We start from the raw sequence: 21,908 nt of genomic DNA, 5'->3' as shown, positions 1-21,908 counted from the left end.
CTAAGATAGTCGGAAGCGCCATTCATTAACATTGACTTACGACTATCTTTGCGCTAAGAGAGCTTCGAAAATCTAGGCCCTGAACCATAGTGTGGATGCTACATTCACATGGGATTAAAGATTGTTTTGTACACTGTTCGTTTGCTTGTCTTGGTATAACGATTGCGTATCAGTACGCTGGTTCACTCGTGTTACCTGTCCAGTCTTAACACATAGTGAATGAGAATGGAGTTTTACCGCTTTTAGCTCGCCTCACTTACTGAATACAACCTGTTAACAGGTATTCATGTATTAATTGTTTGCTTAGATGTTTGAACATTGATACAGCCTGAAGACCGTAGTTCGTTATACGATTTTCGACCAAAATATACACGTGTTCGGAGTTTAAAAACAGTTCTATATAAGCGTGTTTGTCATAAACATAATTTACTGCATGTGTATCCGCCAGTTCGATATAAAAGTATTCGTCAGAAGCGTAATTTACAGTATGTGTATCCACCAGTTCGATATAAACGTGTTCAACACAAACGTAATTTACTGCCTGTGTATCCGCCAGTTCGATATAAAAGTATTCGTCAGAAACGTAATTTACAGTATGTGTATCCGCCAGTTCGATATAAACGTGTTCACCATAAACGTAATTTACTGCATGTGTATCCGCCAGTTCGATATAAAAGCGTTCGTCAGAAACGTAATTTACACTATGTATATCCGTCATTTCGACATAAGCGAGTTCGTTATAACCGTAGTTAACTCTATGTTCAACCACCCTATGCCTCACCCTTCAAGACTTGATTAACATGCCACTTGAAGAAGTCAATGCGGTGAGTGTCCCGCAGTGTGGCATTCTCTGTGGCAATCCCACCAGTCACATATATCCCCACTGAGGTGGTGTTCTTGACGTAATTCAGGAATGACCTCACCGAGTCCCTATAGGGTTGAAAAATATGTTGTTATCTTAGAGTCGCCGATGTGTCCTAATTGCAAATTGTTAAAACGTAATTTTAAACTGCATTCTTGTTGTCTTAAGAACATGAATGTGTCTATAATTGCAAATTGTTAACATTCAACTATGTTCTTGTTATCGTAAAAACGGCCATGTATCCATGATTGCAAATTGTTAAAAAGAAATATGAAACTAAATTTTATGGATTTACAAGCCTGACCAGAGCTATTCTGGGATCTCAGCCATGAATTTATTGTTTCACTGACTGACTGACTGAGTTTAGTTTTACGCCGCTTTTAGCCATATTCCAGCAATATCACGGCGGAAGACACCAAAAATGGGCTTCACACATTGTGCCCATGTGGGGAATCGAACCCGGGTCTTCGGCGTGACGAGCCAACGCTTTAACCACTTGGCTATCCAACCGCCCTATTGTTTCAAAGAAGTTACAGATCAAATGAACATTAAGTACAACAATATGAGTTGTACTACATAACTGACTGTTCTTGTACACACGCACAGGAGACCCTCAAAACCCCTGAGTGAATGAGTTTAGCTTTACGCCGCTGTTAGCAATATTCCAGCAATATCACGGCGGGGCTTCACACACTGTACCCTTTGATGGGAATCGAACAAGGGCCTTTGTTGTAACGAGGCGAACACTTTAACCATTAGGCTACCACTTCCATCGCCCCTCGTGCTTTATTTACTTACTGGCATCGTACAATGGGCTTCCTATGACGATGGAAAGGGTTTTTGTTTAGAATACCCTCTCCCTGGTATGTACATAGGTAATTTAGATTCCTGTAAATTTAGAAGGCAAATAGTGGACAAGAAAGTATGATAAGTAAAAGAGATAGAGCTTATACAGAATAATATCGATATGCTATACAAATCGTTTTGTCGTACATTGGGCTTTCTAAGACGATGGAAAGGGTTGCATAGATTACTTGACAGCAGATAGGAATGTTGTGCCATACTGCACTGATGAAGGATATATGGCAACTGACAAAGGAAATATGATGAATACATGTATATCAATGTTAAAAGTAACCTACTCTGGCCAATAATCAAGCTTGACCACTCGCAAGTCTTGGTCATCCATGTAGTTCGGAGGGTCACTTGGTCGTGGTTTATGACTCACATTGAAGACACCGTTGACTGTGACCACCAGGAAATCTGTTGTTTCTGTAAGTACAGAAGGACCCGTGTCATTACATACTAGCCACATAAAGAAACTGTGCACACAGAAAATGCCTTCATAATTGGAATACAACACAGCAAAGACTAAATGATGTGGACACGTTATAAGCTGAAGTATCTGACCACAAGAAAATGTCAAAAGAACATGAACAATATCCGTAACGATGACGTCATAAGTTCAAAATCGAGAAGGGGGTCACACGACGAAGTCACAAAGTCAATAACGGGTATGACCACCGTGTGCGTGAAACACAGCAGTGCATCGAAGACGCATAGAGGCTAGCAAAAGAGCATTGAAGGACTGGGGAATGGTCTGGGGCGTGGTCACTGCTGTCTGGAACCTGTATCTGAGATGAGTCACCCGAATCCATCTGTCCTGTCTTGGCGTCGTTACGTCGGGAACGCTCAGAACGTGGGTGGTCGGCGACGTCATTACTGTTTCGATAAAGCCTGACCCATGCAGATATCGTGTTACGATGGCACTGGAAATGTGCTGCCACCTGTTGTTGGCTCATTCCTGCTCGAACCATTCCAATGGCTTCATGACATTGAGCAGATGTTAATCTTGGCATGATGTGCATGTGACTTCTCATGTGAATTGGTGAACGTTTGAATGACCAAAGATCAAGCTTTCGACAGTGACAGCAATTTCAGAGTTTCACATGTTGTGTGCAGCTGTACGGGCTGCACGTGCAGTAACACATTGCAAGGCCTTAGGCCACCGTCAATGACGTCACGTCGCCTTGCACGTGCATGAGCATTTGATTGTCTCCAATACTTGCTATGTTCACAAATGTATTTATGTATAAATACGCTGTGTGCCTATATTTATATTTTCTGTGTGCACAGTTTCGTTATGTGGCCAGTATACAAATGTCTTTGACTTTAAACTAATAAATCTATCTAATAGATCAATTATTTTAAACAAGAAATGGTTTGGATATTTCAGATAATACTTAGACAGACGTAGAACATATAGATTAAAGTACTCACTAAACATTAGCAATAAGGAAGCTTTTAAATCAATAATGTTCATTTAAGATAAGCCATCAGCAAAATATACTCAGCAGCAAAAAAACGTCAGTACGAATTCAAAATTAGATAGGCACTGTAATCAAATCATTACAGAAATTGACAAAATAAGCGGATCAAAAACATGGTTTGTGTACAATATTGTGACACATCAATGAATAACTCAGCACAAATTCAAGACATTACGTGAACGTTTGCAGTCCATTCAGACTCTTAACTTCAGTATCTAGTGTGACCACCACGAGCGGCAATAACTGCAGCACAGCGTCTATGCATGGAGTGAACCAACCGATTGATGAAGGCCATTGTCACCTGGAACCACACTCTGAGAAAGGTCTGGCGCAAGAAATCGGCTGTGTTCGGCCTTAGTATGACATGATTCAGTCTCCTCTGAATTTCATCCCAAAGATGTTCAATTGGGTTTAAATCGGGACTAGGGGCTGGCCACTGCATAATGCTGACACCGTTCTGCTGTAGGAAGTCCCGTGTAGCTCTGGCAGTATGGGCCCGGGCGTTATCATGCTGGAAAATGTTGCTCCGGTGACGTGCGAAATGTGGTATGACGTGGGGTCTGAGAGCTTGGTCGATGTAGCGCACCGCTGTGATGCCGCCTCCTCTCCCTGGACCAAGGGTCTGGAACACCACAGGACCCACTATCTGGTTCAGGCCTATTCCACCCCATACCATGATGCTTGCACCTCCCCATGAGTCTCTTTCCATAACACATTGGTCTGAGTAACGCTGGCCACGTCGTCGCCATATTCTTGTTCTGCCATCTGCAGTTGATACGCAGTACCGACTCTCATCTGTGAACAGAACAGTTCTCCATTGCCTGTATCGCCAGTTTTGGTGTTGTAGGGCAAACTGTAGACGTTCACGCCGATGACGATGGGTGAGGATAGGTCCACGGTAAGGTCTACGGCAATGGAGGTTCCCGCTGTTAAGACGTCGGCGTACTGTATCAGTACTGATTGGTCTTCCGTGTGTTCCCACTGTCTGGCGTGCTGTTTCGGATGCCTGCATGAAGGGATTCTGTACATGCTGTCGCACAACATGGCGGTCTTGTCGTCTTGTGGTCACCCTTGGTCAGCCAGTACGGGGGCGATCATTTGTGGTGTTGGTGGCCCGGAAACGTTACTGCAGCCTGTAGATGGTCCGAACGTTGACCTGGAAGTGATTGGCAATGGCTTGTGCAGTGTGGCCAGCTTCAAGTCTTCCTAGCGCCTGGTCCCTCTGAGCTGTCGTGAGTCGCGGCATCCTGCTGACGTTGTAACGTGAATGTTTCAACCAGGTTTGGGGTGCATTTTATAGGGCTGGTCCTTGTGAACAGCACGTGCAGCATGAGTTGCATGAAAAACATTGAGAACATTGTACCATCTCCGAGATCAGGTTGCGTTTTTGAGACCATTTCCTGGGTTCCATTCTGAGTTTGGGAAGGAATGTCTATGCTCAGGTAAAGTTGGAGATGTTGTCAAAAATATACAATCAAAACATTAACTGAATTTACAGTTATCCGTTTCTGCGAAGGAAAATTGCAAACTGACGTTTCTTTTGGTGCCTTGTATATTTGACTACAATATTTCTTCATTTATTATTATACCACCTATACCTTTTTCCGTTTCATCCATCCAACCAATTATTCATTCATTCACCATGGTAAACGGCATTAGAACAACACTTATTAAAGATAATATGTGTATTAGTGGTGTGGCGATTCATCGATACGTATCGATCCATGGGCCGCCGATACAGTGAATCGATACAAAGTTTTACACTGTCGCATTTCCTGATACGATACTTCCAATGGGCCACGATACATCGATGTTAGATTTAGAATATTGCCGAATCGAGATATCTGTTAAGATATACTGTTTTTAAAATCAGCACAAATTTCATTCTATTATGTGACAGCAGTAACTTCATCCAGCAAAATGCAGTCTGAGATATTAAAGGTGTTTTCGATCTATGCTTTCTGTTTATAGCAGTATTGTGTTTTATTTGTTTTGTACTTGTTTTTGTAAAAAAAGTGACTAATATGACTTTTTTCAAATTAAACTTTCCTTCATTTAAACATTGTTTTTTGTTTTGATCCTAAGATGTTTTATAGTTGGTGTTAGAATTAGCATCGTGATACGTATAGTATCGCCACCCGATATCGGGATTCGTATCGTATCGCAGCTTTAATGCACAATACTTTGGCAATAGATCGTGACTAAAACTTTAGTATCGTGATGTATTGTATCGCAGGTTGTATGCCAATACCAATACTAATGTGAATACGGGTGGGTTTTTTAAATTGATGTTGTTATTAACAACACATCACTTTATTTCACCAGATTCTCCCCGTACGGCTGTTCCGTTTTATTCCTTCCTTCCTTCATTCATTCATTTTCCAGTTAAGACATGGCAAATCATCACGGATACACTAGGACTTACGGTTGGATGAAGCTGGATAATCCTGTATCTGGGGAAGTCTGGATGGCACCCCGTATGATTGACTCTTCATCTCAACCTGACTCGTCATGTTATCAGGGTAGCTACCCGTGGTCAAGGGTGACAGGAACCACCCGAGGTCAAACTGAAGCGCTCTGTCACTGGCACCGACGTCATCAGGATTCCTCGGATCCTGGGGCTGGTATAAGTTGGTTGTTAACGATATACCCAGCTGACCTGCGTTGGGAAAAATGAATTATTGGCTTACAGTGAAACCTTGTTAATCTGGTACCTGTTATACCGGCAATCCGTTTTATGAGTAATAACAATGATAATGTGCCTATTCATATAGTGTTTAAATCTAACGACACAGTGTAAGTCGTAATATGGTGTGTCCGTTAAACGTGCAAAACAGATCACACGTTCGTTCAATGATACATCAACGGCAATACGGTCATGGGGTGGGTAGCCTAGTGGTTAAAGCGTTCGTACCGCCTAAGACCCAGGTTCGATTCCAAACATGGGTACATTCCGATAGACAGTTCCATGTTACTGATGGTTTGCTTGAGACTCAAGAAGAAACACTGACAGTGTCCTATTTTACCTCCTGAAGGCTTAGCTGTGAACGCATCAAGTGCTTTTCTGTGAGCCCGGAGCAAGTTATTGGCAGCGATGTAGGGGTTCCACCCTGGTTCATATCTTCCTGGGGGTGCCGTGCCCTCCCCGTAACCTCGCCACGCTACGCCCCTGGGGTCATGCATTGATATCCAGTACTTCACCTGCAATGTTCAATTTAAAAATACATTTGTACATCACAGAGTTAACCATTTGCTTGGATTTACACTTTCTCGGTAAAGCACAAATCCTAGTACTTTTTTATACTTTTGTTGAGTCCCATCCAGGATTCGAACCCACACTGTCAGAGTCAGGCACCTAATCGCAAGCACACAGTCAAGTGGAAGCGGATTACATTGCTGACTAGAATCTGTACTTTACGGAGGAAGTGTTATCCCAATTTAGCATATGTTACATTTCACTACTTTCTAAATGACATTGTGTATTCACATCATAGATTTTAAAAAAAATACAGAATCATATTGGGAGAATGTCGTTTATAAGAGTCTTTTTTCCTTATTTCGGACAAATAATTCACATAAAATTGTTGGCCAAGCTGTATGAGTGAAATGGAAATAAAACTATTTGTAGTACAGTGTTACCTGCGTTCCAAATTCTGTGAAACATTGCTCCGCGTATTTTCCAAAGACGTCGATGATGTCCTCATTCAACCACCCTCCTCGTCTCTCTAGAAACTCCGGGAGGTCGTAGTAGTACAACGTCACGTAGGGCTCGATGCCGCTGCTGCGTAGGGCCTTGAAGATGTTGTTGTAGTAGGTGACGCCCTGTGGGTTTACACTTGTTCTGTTGAGCATGACGCGAGACCAGGACAATGACATGTGGTACGACTTCACCTGGTAAAGAAACATAATATATATTTTGTAGTGACCATCTAGTGATCAATCCTTTGACTTTTTATATATAGGAGAAATCACGCCCACGAGGTTTTGGTAGAGAATGTAAAACCGAGGGAGGAGGGAAATCCCAAGGGGATTTAGGGGCTCGGTGGCCGTGAGGTAGAGCGTCAGCTTAATCACCTGACAGATGCGGTTCTAATCCTGCTTGGGAAAACATTTGCACTTTGAAACTGATCTTGGACGATATTTTTCAATTGATTTCAAACACCCATATATTATTTGAATGTTGATGTTCAAAAAGAGTTAGAAAAAAATAAAATCTGGGAAGAGATCCTACTTACTAAAAGTAAAACCTGGGAAGAGGTCTTACTTAGAAAAAGTAAAACCTGAGAGCAACCAAAAACCTCAAAATGCGGTTATTCCGGGAAAGGAAGAGATGCTTAATATATAGTGAGTAGCACACTTCAGGTTTATATTGGATGTTTAACAGCCCCACCCTGCATGACATTGATCTGTAAATAACAGGGTCTAATCGACAGTTCTTTGTGTGTGTGCGTGTTCGTGTGTGTGTGCGTGCATAGTTTCGTGCGTGATGTGTGTAACGTGTGTGTCTGTTTTAGCTTTGTGGTTAAAGCGTTTGTTCATCACGACGGAAAAAACTCATGTTCGATTCCCAACATGGGTACAATGTGTGAAACCGATTTCTAGTGTCCCCCGCCGTGATATTGCTGGAGTATTGCTAATAGCAGCATAAAACTAGACTCACCCCCTTAACCGTAGTTCGTAAAACTCATTTCGTTTAAAGCATACATCAAGTAGCCAAAAGAACAACCAGTTCGTTATAACGGTGTTTGTTTAAACTTAGTTAACTGTATGTTTGAACAAACAGAGAAACGATTACCCCCATCTCGCTGAGCATGTTGATGTCCTCGCTGTAATTGCTGTAGCTGTTTGCTGCAATGTCGCCCGTGTCTCCTTGGTCTGTTTTGCCGGGCGTGTGAGAGAATACATCCCACACACTGGGACTGCGACCTGTGTGAGGAACAAGTGAGGTTTAGAGTGAGGTTCACTAACAAAGATTCTCAGTGGCTGCACAGCGAGTGAGTGTGTTTAGTTTTACGCCACTCTCAGCAATATTCCAGCCATATGGCGGCGGTCTTTAAATAATCGAGTGTGGACCAGACAATCAGGTGATCAACAGTATGGGCATCGATCTACGCAATTGGGATACGATAACATGTGTCAACTAAGTCAGCGAGCCTGACAACCCGATCCCGTTAGTCGCCTCTTACGACAAGCATGGTTGCTGAACCCTGATCTTCACGGGTTCGGCTGAACAGAAGCATGAGGAAGCGTTTGCCCAATCACAGATTTATCAAACAATTGTCGATTAGGGCGTAAAACTCTCAACACAAGAAGGTAAAGTCGCTTTCAAAACCGTTGAGCTTCCAGTTTTTAAAGTGTTTTTCTTTCAAATTTTTAACATCTTTTTTATTTAAAACAATATATTTACCTTCAGACATGCAATGTAATTATGTCTTAGATGTTTATTTTAGTTGTCTATTTTTTAGGAAAATGAATTTTAATGTGTAGCTGTTGATTTCAATGTCCCATGCTAATGTACAATTTTTTATCTATTTATTTTTTTATTTATTTATTTATTATTATTATTATTATTTTTAATAAGGGGAAGGGAATTTGATTTCAAGAGGAAACATCTATCACGTCTCGAGATTATGTGGACAACGTGTTATTAGAAGAAGCCACGATGAATACTTTACACTTACATTCTCTTGTGATGTACCTTCTGAAACTTATAGAATAATGAACAGATTTTTAATCACAGGATTAGGCTCTTATTCAAGTTCAGCGAATGTATTTTGAGAACTATCTATTGCTGCAATATACGAATGGCTTTTAACAACAAATACAAACATTCGCCAGGGTGCAACTTTCCTTTTACAACATTTACTTGCATCCCTGTAAATGATTGTGTCTCCTCAAATCGTTCCCTTGATGTGTTTAAATAAGTATTGACCTTAACTGTACCATGGAAATATATCAACTGGTATTTTTAAAGACGATAATTTTATGGATGTCTAATTCTACATTTTCAGGAACGTTTCGGAGAGTATACTTACTCCCTCATCATCTGATGAAGGAGTAAGTGTAATATATTCCGAAACGTTGTGTGTATCGTTGTTGTGTTCATGAGTTGATGAAGGAGTAAGTGTAATATATTGTTGTTGTGTTCATCATCATCTGAAGAAGGAGTGAGTGTATACTCCAAAACGTTGTGTTTCTTCTCGTTGTTTGGTTCATGAACTGATGAAGGAGTAAGTGTAATATATTCCGAAACGTTGTGTATATCGTTGTTGTGTTCATCATCTGATGTAGGAGTAAGTGTATTATTATATATTCGAAACGTTGTGTGTATCGTTGTTCTGGTCATGAGCTGATGAAGGAGTAAGTGTGATATATTCCGAAACGTTGTGTGTATCGTTGTTGTGTTCATCATCTGATGAAGGAGTAGTGTATACTTCGAAACGTTGTGTGTATCGTTGTTGTGTTCATGATCTTGATGAAGGAGTAAGTGTGATATATTCGAAACGTTGTTGTATATCGTTGTTCTGTTCATGAGCTGATGAAGGAGTAAGTGTATACTTCGAAACGTTGTGTGTATCGTTGTTGTGTTCATCATCTGATGAAGGAGTGAGTGTATACTGCGAAACGTTGTGTATATCGTTGTTGTGTTCATCATCTGATGAAGGAGTGAGTGTATACTCGAAACGTTGTGTATATCGTTGTTGTGTTCATCATCTGATGAAGGAATAAGTGTAATTTATCATCCAAATCTGTGTTCTACAGGAGATATCGCTTGTTGTGAGATCAAACGATATCTCCCAGGAGATATCGTTTTGATCAGTAGATTTTGTACAATGCCCTGACAATGCTATGACGTCATGTGTTCATAACGTCACAATGCTATGACATGGCTGCAAGTCTAATGGCACAACCATGTTCAGAGATGTACATCGTTTTCATTGAAAATTAATGAAGAGTGATTTTGAATGATAAATAGAATCTCACCCTCGTGTCTTCTGATATCTATTATATCAACACTCGTTGATAAAGAAAAAAATATCCTCGGCAAGCCTCGGATATTTGTAACTGTATCAACTCGTGTTGATATAATACATATCAGAAGACAAGGAGTGAGTTCTCTATATTCGAAACGTTGTGTGTATCGTTGTTGTGTTCATCATCTGATGAAGGAGTGAGTGTAGACTGCGAAACGTTGTGTATGCATCGTTGTTGTGTTCATGAGCTGATGAAGGGTAAGAATATACTGCGAAACGTTGTGTGTATCGTTGTTGTGTTCATCATCTGAGAAGAAGTAAAGTGTAATATTCCGAAACGTTGTGTGTATCGTTGTTGTGTTATCATCATCTGATGAAGTAAGTGTAATATATTCCGAAACGTTGTGTGTATATCGTTGTTGTGTTCATCATCTGATGAAGGAGTAAGTGTAATATATTCGAAACGTTGTGTGTATCGTTGTTGTGTTCATCATCTGATGAAGGAGGAGTGAGTGTATACTGCGAAACGTTGTGTGTATCGTTGTTGTGTTCATGAGTTGATGAAGGAGTAAAGTGTAATATACTGCCGAAACGTTGTGTGTATCGTTGTTGTGTTCATCATCTGATGAAGGAGTGAGTGTATACTGCGAAACGTTGTGTGTATCGTTGTTGTGTTCATCATCTGATGAAGGAGTAAGTGTAATATATTCCGAAACGTTGTGTATATCGTTGTTGTGTTCATCATCTGATGAAGGAGTAAGTGTAATGTATTCCGAAACGTTGTGTGTATCGTTGTTGTGTTCATCATCTGATGAAGGAGTAAGTGTAATATATTCCGAAACGTTGTGTGTATCGTTGTTGTGTTCATCATCTGATGAAGGAGTGAGTGTATACTTCGAAACGTTGTGTGTATCGTTGTTGTGTTCATCATCTGATGAAGGAGTAAGTGTAATATATTCCGAAACGTTGTGTGTATCGTTGTTGTGTTCATCATCTGATGAAGGAGTAAGTGTATACTGCGAAACGTTGTGTATATCGTTGTTGTGTTCATGAGTTGATGAAGGAGTGAGTGTATACTGCGAAACGTTGTGTGTATCGTTGTTGTGTTCATCATCTGAAGAAGGAGTAAGTGTATACTGCGAAACGTTGTGTATATCGTTGTTGTGTTCATGAGTTGATGAAGAAGTAAGTTTAACTCATTCCGAAACGTTGTGTATATTGCTCTGAGACGTTGTGTTATGTATCGTTGCTGTGCTCATGATCTGATGAAGGAGTAAGTGTATACTGCGAAACGTTGTGTATATCGTTGTTCTGTTCATGAGCTGATGAAGGAGTAAGTGTATACTCCGAAACGTTGTGTGTATCGTTGTTCTGTTCATCATCTGATGAAGGAGTAAGTGTATACTCCGAAACGTTGTGTATATCGTTGTTCTGTTCATGAGCTGATGAAGGAGTAAGTGTATACTGCGAAACGTTGTGTATATCGTTGTTCTGTTCATGAGCTGATGAAGAAGTGAATACATACTCCGAGGCGTTGTGTTCGTCATAATAAAAACGTTGACATCCATACAACACTCTCTTCCTGATGTGTATCACATCTAAATGCAATTCAAAGGCCACGTGTTTTTAAGAAGTTCATTAGTTCACTGTTTATTAGTCGTGAGTTAAGTGAGTGAGTGAGTGAGTTGGGATTTACAAAATATCAGGAAGTGTTGGCTTCATGAGTTTCATGTGAGCGATCCTGTGGTGACACCGACGAGCTGTTGAGATGCAGACACACAGAGCAGGACCGCTGGTTTCTTCAAAGGGAACTGCCGACTCAGGGATGACAGCCCCACCCGATCATGGCTCCAGGAGATTGCAAACATATTACAGACACATTTCCATATGCGAGCAACTTAGAACAAGATCACTTGTGATTTACTAACTGATAAGACATATTTCAAGCAGTTTGACATTATGTGCGTTTATCTGCTTCGCGACAACGGCCTTCGAATTGTTGTTGACCTCTGTCCAGAAATCAGTCCCGAATGAAGCATAATGGACACCACACCCACAGTGATCCCAGCTTTTCGGGACCACCTTTGTCCGGAAAGTACTTATTATTCTAATACGTCCATTATATATTCAGCTGGACATTTCTGGGTCTAGTTATGTAACAAACGGTACAACTCTGTATCTGGAATTAAATGGACATCATTGCGGTTATTGCGTTTAGAGTTGGTTGGTTGGATGGTTTGCTGTTTAACTAATTGAGTAGATCGATGCTCATGATGTTGATCACTGGATTGTCTGGCCCAGATTCGATTATTTACAGACCGCCGCCATGTAGCTGGAACGTTGCTGAGTGCGGCGTAAAACAACAAACAAACACATACAGGTTACTGATTATACATGTTTTTGTTACATTTTGTTACAAAATAAGGTCGATACATGTCACACAGTGCACCTTCAACAATAAATAAGAAGATTTTTAAATGTTTACTCTCTTTATCTGACAAGTCTAGAACAATAAATCTTTGAATTTCGTTTCAACTTTCAAGTTCCATGTTGACACTTATCGGTTGGCGTACAAAGTCCGTAGAGCGATCTGTGATAATGTGTTTTGTCATTGTGCCTAAGCAGTCAGTTCTACTGAAACGGGACAACGTCAACATGACCTACATTCTTTCGGGACGTTGTTAGGTTGAAGACGCAACCCCAACTACCTGTTGGTTGGCTTGCTGTGGGACGAACAGCTGTCTTTGACATGTGAACTGTTAAAGAGCGGGTCACCTGACTGTCTGGTACTCCTGCACTTGTTGCTAAGGTCTTATCTAGTTTCGTTCTCCTCGTCACGTACTGAATGTATCAAACATTTAGATGAATATGTGTTGATTAATATATTTTTAATTTTTCTAAAGCATTGGAACCTTGGAAGTCCAGTACCCTGGGAATGCGGACTTCTGGATGATGTTGTCAGAACAGTCCGTACCATGACACATTAATCATGGTACTCCCATTCAATCATGATACTCTCCGTGGTGGCGTGTGGTCCTGTGCGTAGAGCTCAGGTCACAAATCAGTTGAAGTTAAAGTAACGTTGTGCGCGGAGAGTGCTTGGATGGGTGACCATGTTTGGCAACCTGACTCCTGAAAATATCTAGGACTTCAGTCCTGCCCCACAACGAAGCACATGTGATAAATGTGGTCTCATCTTGCTTAGCAAAATGTGTTTGTTCAAAATTGCCTTTGTTCACCCAGCAGAAAGTGGGTACCCGGTGGGATAAGTCATGTGACTAATAACCTATCGCCTCACTGTCAGGGTTGGGCTATCCGGGATAATAATAGTCAGATTGTTAGCGCTATGAGCACCTAGTGAATGGAGCTTGGCGTATTATAAATGCACTTATCATTATATCTGGTTATTTATTTTTAACAAAAATGTAGATTTTATTACATATTATTTTGGATGTATATAACTTTGAATGCTAAATATGGGTGCTATCATAATGTATTAGAAATTGGATACTTGTACCTTGCCTTATAGATAGATCTAAAGAAGCAGATTACTTGGAGGATTGCCATTTGTCAAAGGTTTTCCGTGGTATCAAAGAGTCGATTGAACGCACTGGTGGGTTCGATGTGCACATGTTCCCGCGTGTTTTGACGTCCAACAGCTGCACTGATATCTTGCTCAGCGTGATGTACGACCATAGCTACAGAGGTGCCATTGACGTATTTACAGCACTGTTCATAACTGACATTTTTTAGGACAAGACTCGTACCATCGATCCCCTATGGTAGTTGGGTACGAGTAGTTTTACGCCGCTTTTAGCAATATTCCAGCAATATCACGGCGGGGGACACCAGAAATGGGCGTCACTCATTGTACCCATGTGGGGATTCGAACCCGGGTCTTCGGCTTGACGAGCCAACGCTTTAACCACTAGACTACCCCACCGCCCCTATTGCGTTTAGAGTTGGTTGGTTGGATGGTTTGTTGTTTAACTAATTGAGTAGGCCCAATTGTCTGGCCCAGATTCGATTATTTACAGACCGCCGCCATGAAGCTGGAGTTTTGCTGAGTGCGGCGTAAAACAAAAACAAAACACATGCAGGTTACTGATTATGCATGTTTTTGTTACATTTTGTTACAAAATAAGGTCGATACATTTCACACAGTGCACCTTCAACAATGACTAAAATAAATAAGACGATTTTTCAATGTTTAATCTGTTTATCTGACAAGTCTAGAACAATAAATCTTTGAATTTCGTTTCAACTTTCAAGTTCCATGTTGACACTTTTCGGTTGGCGTACAAAGTCCGTAGAGCGATCTGTGATAATGTGTTTTGTCATTGTGCCTAAGCAGTCAGTTCTACTGAAACGGGACAACGTCAACATGACCTACATTCTTTCGGGACGTTGTTAGGTTGAAGACGCAACCCCAACTACCTGTTGGTTGGCTTGCTATAGGACGAACAGCTGTCTTTGACATGTGAACTGTTAAAGAGCGGGTCTGGTACTCCTGCACTTGTTGCTAAGGTCTTATCTAGTTTCGTTCTCCTCGTCACGTACTGAATGTATCAAAAATTTAGATGAATATGTGTTGATTAATATATTTTTAATTTTTCTAAAGCATTGGAACCTTGGAAGTCCAGTACCCTGGGAATGCGGACTTCTGGATGATGTTGTCAGAACAGTCCGTACCATGACTCATTAATCATGGTACTCCCATTCAATCATGATACTCTCCGTGGTGGCATGTGGTCCTGTGCGTAGAGCTCAGGTCACAAATCAGTTGAAGTTAAGTAACGTTGTGCGCGGAGAGTGCTTGGATGGGTGACCATGTTTGGCAACCTGACTCCTGAAAATATCTAGGACTTCAGTCCTGCCCCACAACGAAGCACATGTGATAAATGTGGTCTCATCTTAGGCAAAATGTGTTTGTTCAAAATTGCCTTTGTTCACCCAGCAGAAAGTGGGTACCCGGTGGGATAAGTCATGTGACTAATAACCTATCGCCTCACTGGCAGGTTGGGCTATCTGGGATAATAATAGTCAGATTGTTAGCGCTATGAGCACCTAGTGAATGGAGCTTGGCGTATTATAAATGCACTTATCATTATATCTGGTTATTTATTTTTAACAAAAATGTATTTTATTACATATTATTTTGGATGTATATAACTTTGAATGCTAAATATGGGTGCTATCATAATGTATTTGAAATTGGATACATGCACCTTGCCTTATAGATAGCTCTAAAGAAGTAGATTACTTGGAGGATTGCCATTTGTCAAGGTGTCCGTGGTATCAAAGAGTCGATTGAACGTGGGTTCGATGTGCACATGTTCCCGCGTGTTTGACAACCAACAGCTGCACTGATATCTTGCTCAGCGTGATGTACGACCATAGCTACAGAGGTGCCATTGACGTATTTACAGCACTGTTCATAACTGACATTTTTTTAGGACAAGACTCGTACCATCGATCCCCCTATGGTAGCTGGGTACAGTACGACGGTGGTGTTGGCGGTGGTGATGGTGGTGGTGAGGTGAGGTGAAAGGGGGTTGAACGTCGCACTTAAGAATATTTCGCTCATATGGCGACGTGCATGCGTGTATGTGTGGCTGCTTGTACTAGCCCAGACTTCAGCTGGTTTTATAGTGCTAGCTCACTGAGATACCATGCCGCAGTGAAGCATGAACACCCCACTCAGACACATTATACTGACTCCGAGCCGCCCAGCCCTTGTTGTACCCATTAATGCCGACCAACAAGTGAGTGAGTGAGTGAGTGAGCTTTTACGCCGCTTTTAGCCATATTCCAGCAATATCACGGCGGGGGACATCAGAAATGGGCTTCACACATTGTACCCATGTGGGGAATCGAACTCGGGCCTTCGGCGTGACGAGCGAACGGTTTAACCACTTGGCTACCCCACCACCCCATGCTAAATTAAGCGCGTTGCGACCACCTTAGTGTTGACATCGTTTTGTGGAACGGTCTGCAAATGATAGTGGAAACTATGTTAAGTAAACTACGTTTTTAACGAACACGCTTATAACGAACTGACGGATGTAACGAACAAGGGTTTGTTCCAGGCAATGTTCTGTGGGGCTATTCCAAATGCGTTCGATCAACTGTAAAATGTTAAAAACATTTAACGCCTTTTGGTATGACGCGTCCGGGGGTCGAACACTCGACCTTCTGTTCTCCGGGCGAAACAACTGACAACTAACAAGTACACCACGGAGGCGGTTCTGGTGATGGTGGTGGTAGTAGTAGTAGTAGTAGTAGTAGTAGTAGTAGTAAGTGTAGTAGTAGTAGTAGTAGTAGTAGTAGTGGTAGTAGTAAATGAGTGAAACAGCATGAGCATCGATCTACGCAATTGGCATACGATGACAAGTGTCAACCAAGTCAGCGAGTCTGACCACCCGATCCCGTCAGTCGCCTCTTGCGACAAGCATGGGTTACTGAAGATCAGTTCAACCCAGATCTTCACGGGTAATGGTGTTAGTAAAAAAGTAGTATCAACAGCAACATTTGTAGTATTGGTACTACTAGTAGAACAAGATACCCCTGCTTCACCCTGTGAGTGATTTTAGTTTTAGCAAATCTCCAGCAATATCGCGGCGATTCAAGCAAAACCACGTTACCTTTCTCAAATTCCTCACAATCAAATAACCATTTAAACGCTTCACATTTAACCACAAGACAAGTGTCCTTTTAAACCCCGCGATATTTGAAAAATATTTTCAAAGTACATTTTAACTGACCTGTCTCGATTCAATGATAAATCAGTTGGGATATTTGGAAAGATCTTCACTTACCGTCTTTCCGCCACGCCCCTTCTATCTGACCTGCCGACGTCCCTGCTCCCCACACAAAATCGTCTGAAAACCGTCAAAAAATAACCATTGTCCTCTGTGGGGGAGAGAGACACGGCAAAACCTGTACTGAAGAGGATGAGGATGTGTAGTAGCATCTTCAAATCAACCTCACTTCCTGGTCAGAAGTTGCCTACATCTGCCGTACACAGGGACAGGGGTCCTTGCAAGCTGGGATCTGCCCGGCGTCTCAAGCAAATCCTACTGCGTCCTGATAACACTCCCTATTACTGGTGGTGTAGCGGGATATGTCGCAATCGCTTGAGCATTTAGAAACGAATACCCAGCAGCTTCAGAATGGTATATATCTGTCAGGCAGATATGGTGTACATTATTTATTATTATGTTTGTTTGTTGTTAGCAATATTCCAGCTATATGGCGGCGGTCTGTAAATAGTCGAGTCTGGACCAGACAATCCAGTAATCAACAGCATGAACATATTGTTTAGGAACGATTTCAGTTAACAAATGGACCCCAGTATTTGGTTATTAAAATGTGGATATTTGGACCGAAGATCCAGGTCCAGTTTTTCCTACATAGGTACAATTTATGAAGCCCTTTCAGAAGTTCCCCGTCTTGGTATTACAGGAAAATCACTAAATACTGCAGGAAACTATATCCACTCACTCACTCACTTTACGATGATTAATTTATTGATCATTAAAAGTTTAATAGGTGTTTACACCTTGCCCATCAAGAGGTTTGCTGAGTTTCTAAAATTTCTTAAAGTAGCAATTACATTCTGAATTTCATGACGCACGATATTCCTTGAACATACGAGTCAGCCTATAATAGTTCAATATTGAGGGCTGTAAGAGATTCCACCATTGCCTTAAGTTGAATAACAATTATGATTTGCAATGTAATAAATAATAAGCCACATTATCCAGCTGATTACACATTGTACAATTCGGAGAAATATTTTTTATCAATAATATTAAGACATACTCCAAGACGAAGTCTTGCTTAAAGAAACATAGAGATGGCGTCCAAAATAAAGGAAGAAGCCCATCTCTGTTGCCATTTTGTTTGAGTATGGCTTTTACTGGCCGTGCATAGTTCTGCAGAAGGTAAGAATGTATCATCATCCTGTTCTTCAAAGTCTACTCCTTAGAGAGAAGGACTTAATCACCTTTATACTCGACATTTTTAATGAATTAAGTAACGATCTTTTAGACGTTGAATTGTTGTGGACACCTGCTCATGTTGAACTACTCGGAAATGGAAGGCTCATAAATTGGGAAAAGCTGCTCTCACTTTACGTCCATTTTGTTTATTTTGCTCTCCATGTTCAAGTGTTGATAACGGGCGCTGATTGGTATAAATTGTGTCGGTTTAAGGCATTTCGTTTGCACCAACAGCAAACAAGAAAACACTTCAGAGGATTTGAACGTTTGCATTTGAGACCCACGTAGCCTGTATATATATCAAAGTATATATTAGTCAGAGGGTCTGATCGTCCAACTCAGATTAAAGAGCCCACGCCGTTGGGAAACCCAGGTATTCCATCGCTGCAGGGTGTATTGTCACTGATGATTAATCGATCTCCACCCAGGTCCTGATGGCCTTATATCATGCAATGGGTGAAGTGGACGTATGAGAATACTTACCGAAAAGTTCCAGTCATGCCAACCAGGAATATGTGGGTCAAGGAGAGCCTAGACCATAGATACCCAAACACGCCGTCTTGAGTGAGTGAGTGAGTGAGTGAGTGAGTTTTACGCTGCACTCAGCAATATTCCAGCTATATGGCGGCAGTCTGTAAACAATCGAGTCTGGACCAGACAATCCAGTGATCAACAACATGAGCATCGATCTGCGCAATTGGGAACCGATGACATGTGTCAACCAAGCCAGCGAGCCTGACCACCCGATCCCGTTAGTCGCCTCACGCCGTCTTGAAGTTCATGCTTTGTGTCGGATATTGTTTGTTGTTTAACGCCACACACGGACTTACTGCATGCTTGTTTATTTGTTTGGTCGCGTACCGATCTGTCGAATTTCTGATTTCAGAGTAGTAAAATGCATTCGACGGATCGGCACTGTGATCTTAGCTATTAATTAGTTATCAAAACATTGGATCATACCAAAAGGAAGACGCAAGGGGTGTTGGATGGTCTGACTCTCTATTCTTTTTTACTTTTGTACAAAATTGAAATTGATGCATTAAACAAAATGCATTCATAAGGAGAAATATATAGTTCGTGATGTTCTAACAGGGTTTTTAGCCCAATACAAGCCGACCCCACGGCTTAATTAATAAACTTAGACTCTCCCAGTGTGTTAACACAGTCTGAAATTCGACCGATTAGCACAGAACCACTCAAGCACGATTCGACGGGTCGGCACTGCTGGCTGTTCAAAATTCGACGGATTAGGCCGTAATCTGTTTGTTTGTGTGTTGCTATATGGCGGCGGTCTGTAAAAAGTCGAGTCTGGACCAGCCAATCCAGTGATCAGCATCATGAGCATCAGTCCACGCAATTTGGATACGGTGTGTCAACCACGTCAGCCTTGACCACCCGATCCCGTTAGTCGCCTCTCATGACAAGCATTGGTTGCTGCAGACTATTCTAACGGTGATTTTCACGGGTCTCAAATCAGTTGTTGATTACCGATCATATTATTAAACTAAGGGGCAAAAGAAAGACTACCGAGTAAAACTGAGCTTGACCACACTTTACTGGATGTAACACTGGTCCCAGGACACAAACGATCTTAGAGAAACTATGTTCGTAGTAGGGCTTCCACGGGTACTCGAGTACTCGAGGACGAGTCGGGTTTAGCTGGACTCGAGTCCATTTTCTAGGACTCGAGGACTCGAAAAGGGGAGATAACTCAAATTATTGGGTTACATTGACAGACTGTCTGCCATGTGCTGAGCATGAGCGGCCGTTAACGTCTAATATTAAGATAAGATATAACTTTATTATCCCGGAGGAAATTCTCATACATCCAAACTGTCTCAAAATGAATATGTACACAATTCACAAAAATATACACAATAATTACATGCATAAAACGAAAGCTATTTACACAATAAAACTGACATGATATAATTCAATTAACCACATAGGTAAAGAGGCTGAATAATTCTAGTTGTTATCACATGATGATAATTCAAAATATTTGTTGCATTCACGAATACTTGGTGGTATGAAAGACTGAGGTCTGTTTGTTTTGAGGGAAGGTAATCGACAGCAGCGTCCAGAAAGAAGTACTTCAAAATGGTGAGATAAAATATGTTAACTATCAAATCTAATTTTAGTTGCCTTTTTGACAATCTGGCGCTCATAGATAAAGGGAATATACTCGAAATATTGTTGGCAGTATTAACAATTTTGAAAAGTTTGTTTTTGTTGCGATCAGACAGACCCCCATACCAACATAGAAAATTGTAGGTCAACACACTTTGAATAAAGGTTTGATGAAAACTGTCATTACGGTTTTGTCAATGCCTTGACGATAATAAGGTTCAGAATCAGAAATTAGGCCAGTAACAGTGGCGTCATATGCGAATTTCACAGTAAACAAGTCATTTAATGACAAGTAACAGTCATTGGTATACAAAACGAAGAGTACGGATGAAAGAACACACAGTCCTGTGGAGCTCCAGTAGAGGTTGAGAGGAAAGAGGATTGATAGCCATTGACACTGACATACTGAGTTCTATGTACCCTGAATTCTTTAACCCATCTGATAATGTTTTTATTAACGCCTAGATAAAGTAGTTTACTCCTCATAAGGTGTGGCTGTATGGTATTAGTTGTTAAAGTCTGCAGATGAGAGTAATTATTCAGGGGCGGATACAGCTTTTTGAGAAAGGGGGGGTGCACACTATTGAGAAAAGGGAGGGTGCACACTTCATTTTCACCAGAGTTTCAATGGTCATTTAATAAACTTTCAGGACAAAAGGGGGGGTGCGCACCCCTGCACCCCCCATCTGGATCCGCCTGTGTTATTATACATCGTTTGAGATTTCACTTCCTAAAATGATTAGGTAACTATCTTAACAGACATGGAGAACGATAAAAAATCAAATGTATGGGCGTATCTTGATCTGGATAGTGAAAAGAGAAAAATAACCAAATGCCGCCTGTGCGGTATATCACTGCGTTATGCAGGCAGTATAACCAGTACGATGAAAAAAACAACATTTGGCAAGTAAACATCCAAATACTGATTCTGACCAATAGGAAATGTTAGTCACACGACGATGTGAAGTCGGAAAGAAGTAAGTGTTCACGTGTGTGGTCGGAACACATGTCATGTCGGTTACGCTATCGTTTGTTTGAAAGGTATGAATTTCGAGTACTCGGGTCCGAGTCGAGTCTCACCCCTCGAGTACTCGAGTCCAAGAAAATGGACTCGTTGAAGCCCTATGTTCGTAGGACTATGTTAAGTGCGTTACGACCACCTTAGCTCTAAGATGGCTTTGTGGAACTGGGCCTAGATTTTCGAAACTCTATTAGCGCAAAGAAAGTCGTAAGTGCCATGCATTAACATTAACTTACGACTATCTTAGCGCTAAGAGAGCTTCGAAAAGCTAGGCCTAGGCCTTGGTTTGCAAATGATAGTCGAAACCATATACAGTGAACTACGTTCGGATGTAACGAACTAGGGTTTTTTTCCAGGCAACGTTCTGTGTGGTAATTCAAAATGAGTTTGATCAACTATAGATTGCAAAATAGTGGTTAAAATTTTTAAAATGCATCACTAAAAATCATTGAGGCGTCCTTGAAGTAAGGAGTCCGTTAACAAGGTCGAGTACAACGTGGATTCTCTGGAAAGCCACTTTGAGTTCCTTAAAATCCCCAGGTTACCAGTAACGCCCTTAAACCTTGAACGTCATGACGACTAAACGTG

The 21,908-nt window shown here is 41.3% G+C and overlaps 1 protein-coding gene across 1 annotated transcript in view; it reads right to left on the bottom strand.

Annotated features, from left to right (window-relative positions):
* Positions 1 to 17,072, bottom strand: part of LOC124256256 (lactase-phlorizin hydrolase-like) — a 57,317-nt gene extending 40,245 nt beyond the window's left edge. The window contains 7 exon segments of the mRNA XM_046690221.1: positions 782 to 930; positions 2,005 to 2,134; positions 5,618 to 5,851; positions 6,219 to 6,393; positions 6,832 to 7,083; positions 7,988 to 8,118; positions 16,985 to 17,072. Of these exon segments, the coding sequence (XP_046546177.1) occupies positions 782 to 930; positions 2,005 to 2,134; positions 5,618 to 5,851; positions 6,219 to 6,393; positions 6,832 to 7,083; positions 7,988 to 8,118; positions 16,985 to 17,072 (1,159 nt within the window).
* Positions 17,073 to 21,908: the final 4,836 nt, after the last annotated feature.

This window comes from Haliotis rubra, unplaced genomic scaffold (genome assembly GCF_003918875.1).
Source record: "Haliotis rubra isolate DU_JTF1 unplaced genomic scaffold, ASM391887v1 Scf621, whole genome shotgun sequence".
Taxonomy (NCBI): Eukaryota; Metazoa; Mollusca; class Gastropoda; order Lepetellida; family Haliotidae; genus Haliotis; species Haliotis rubra.
This window is presented reverse-complemented; position numbering and strand designations above follow the sequence as displayed.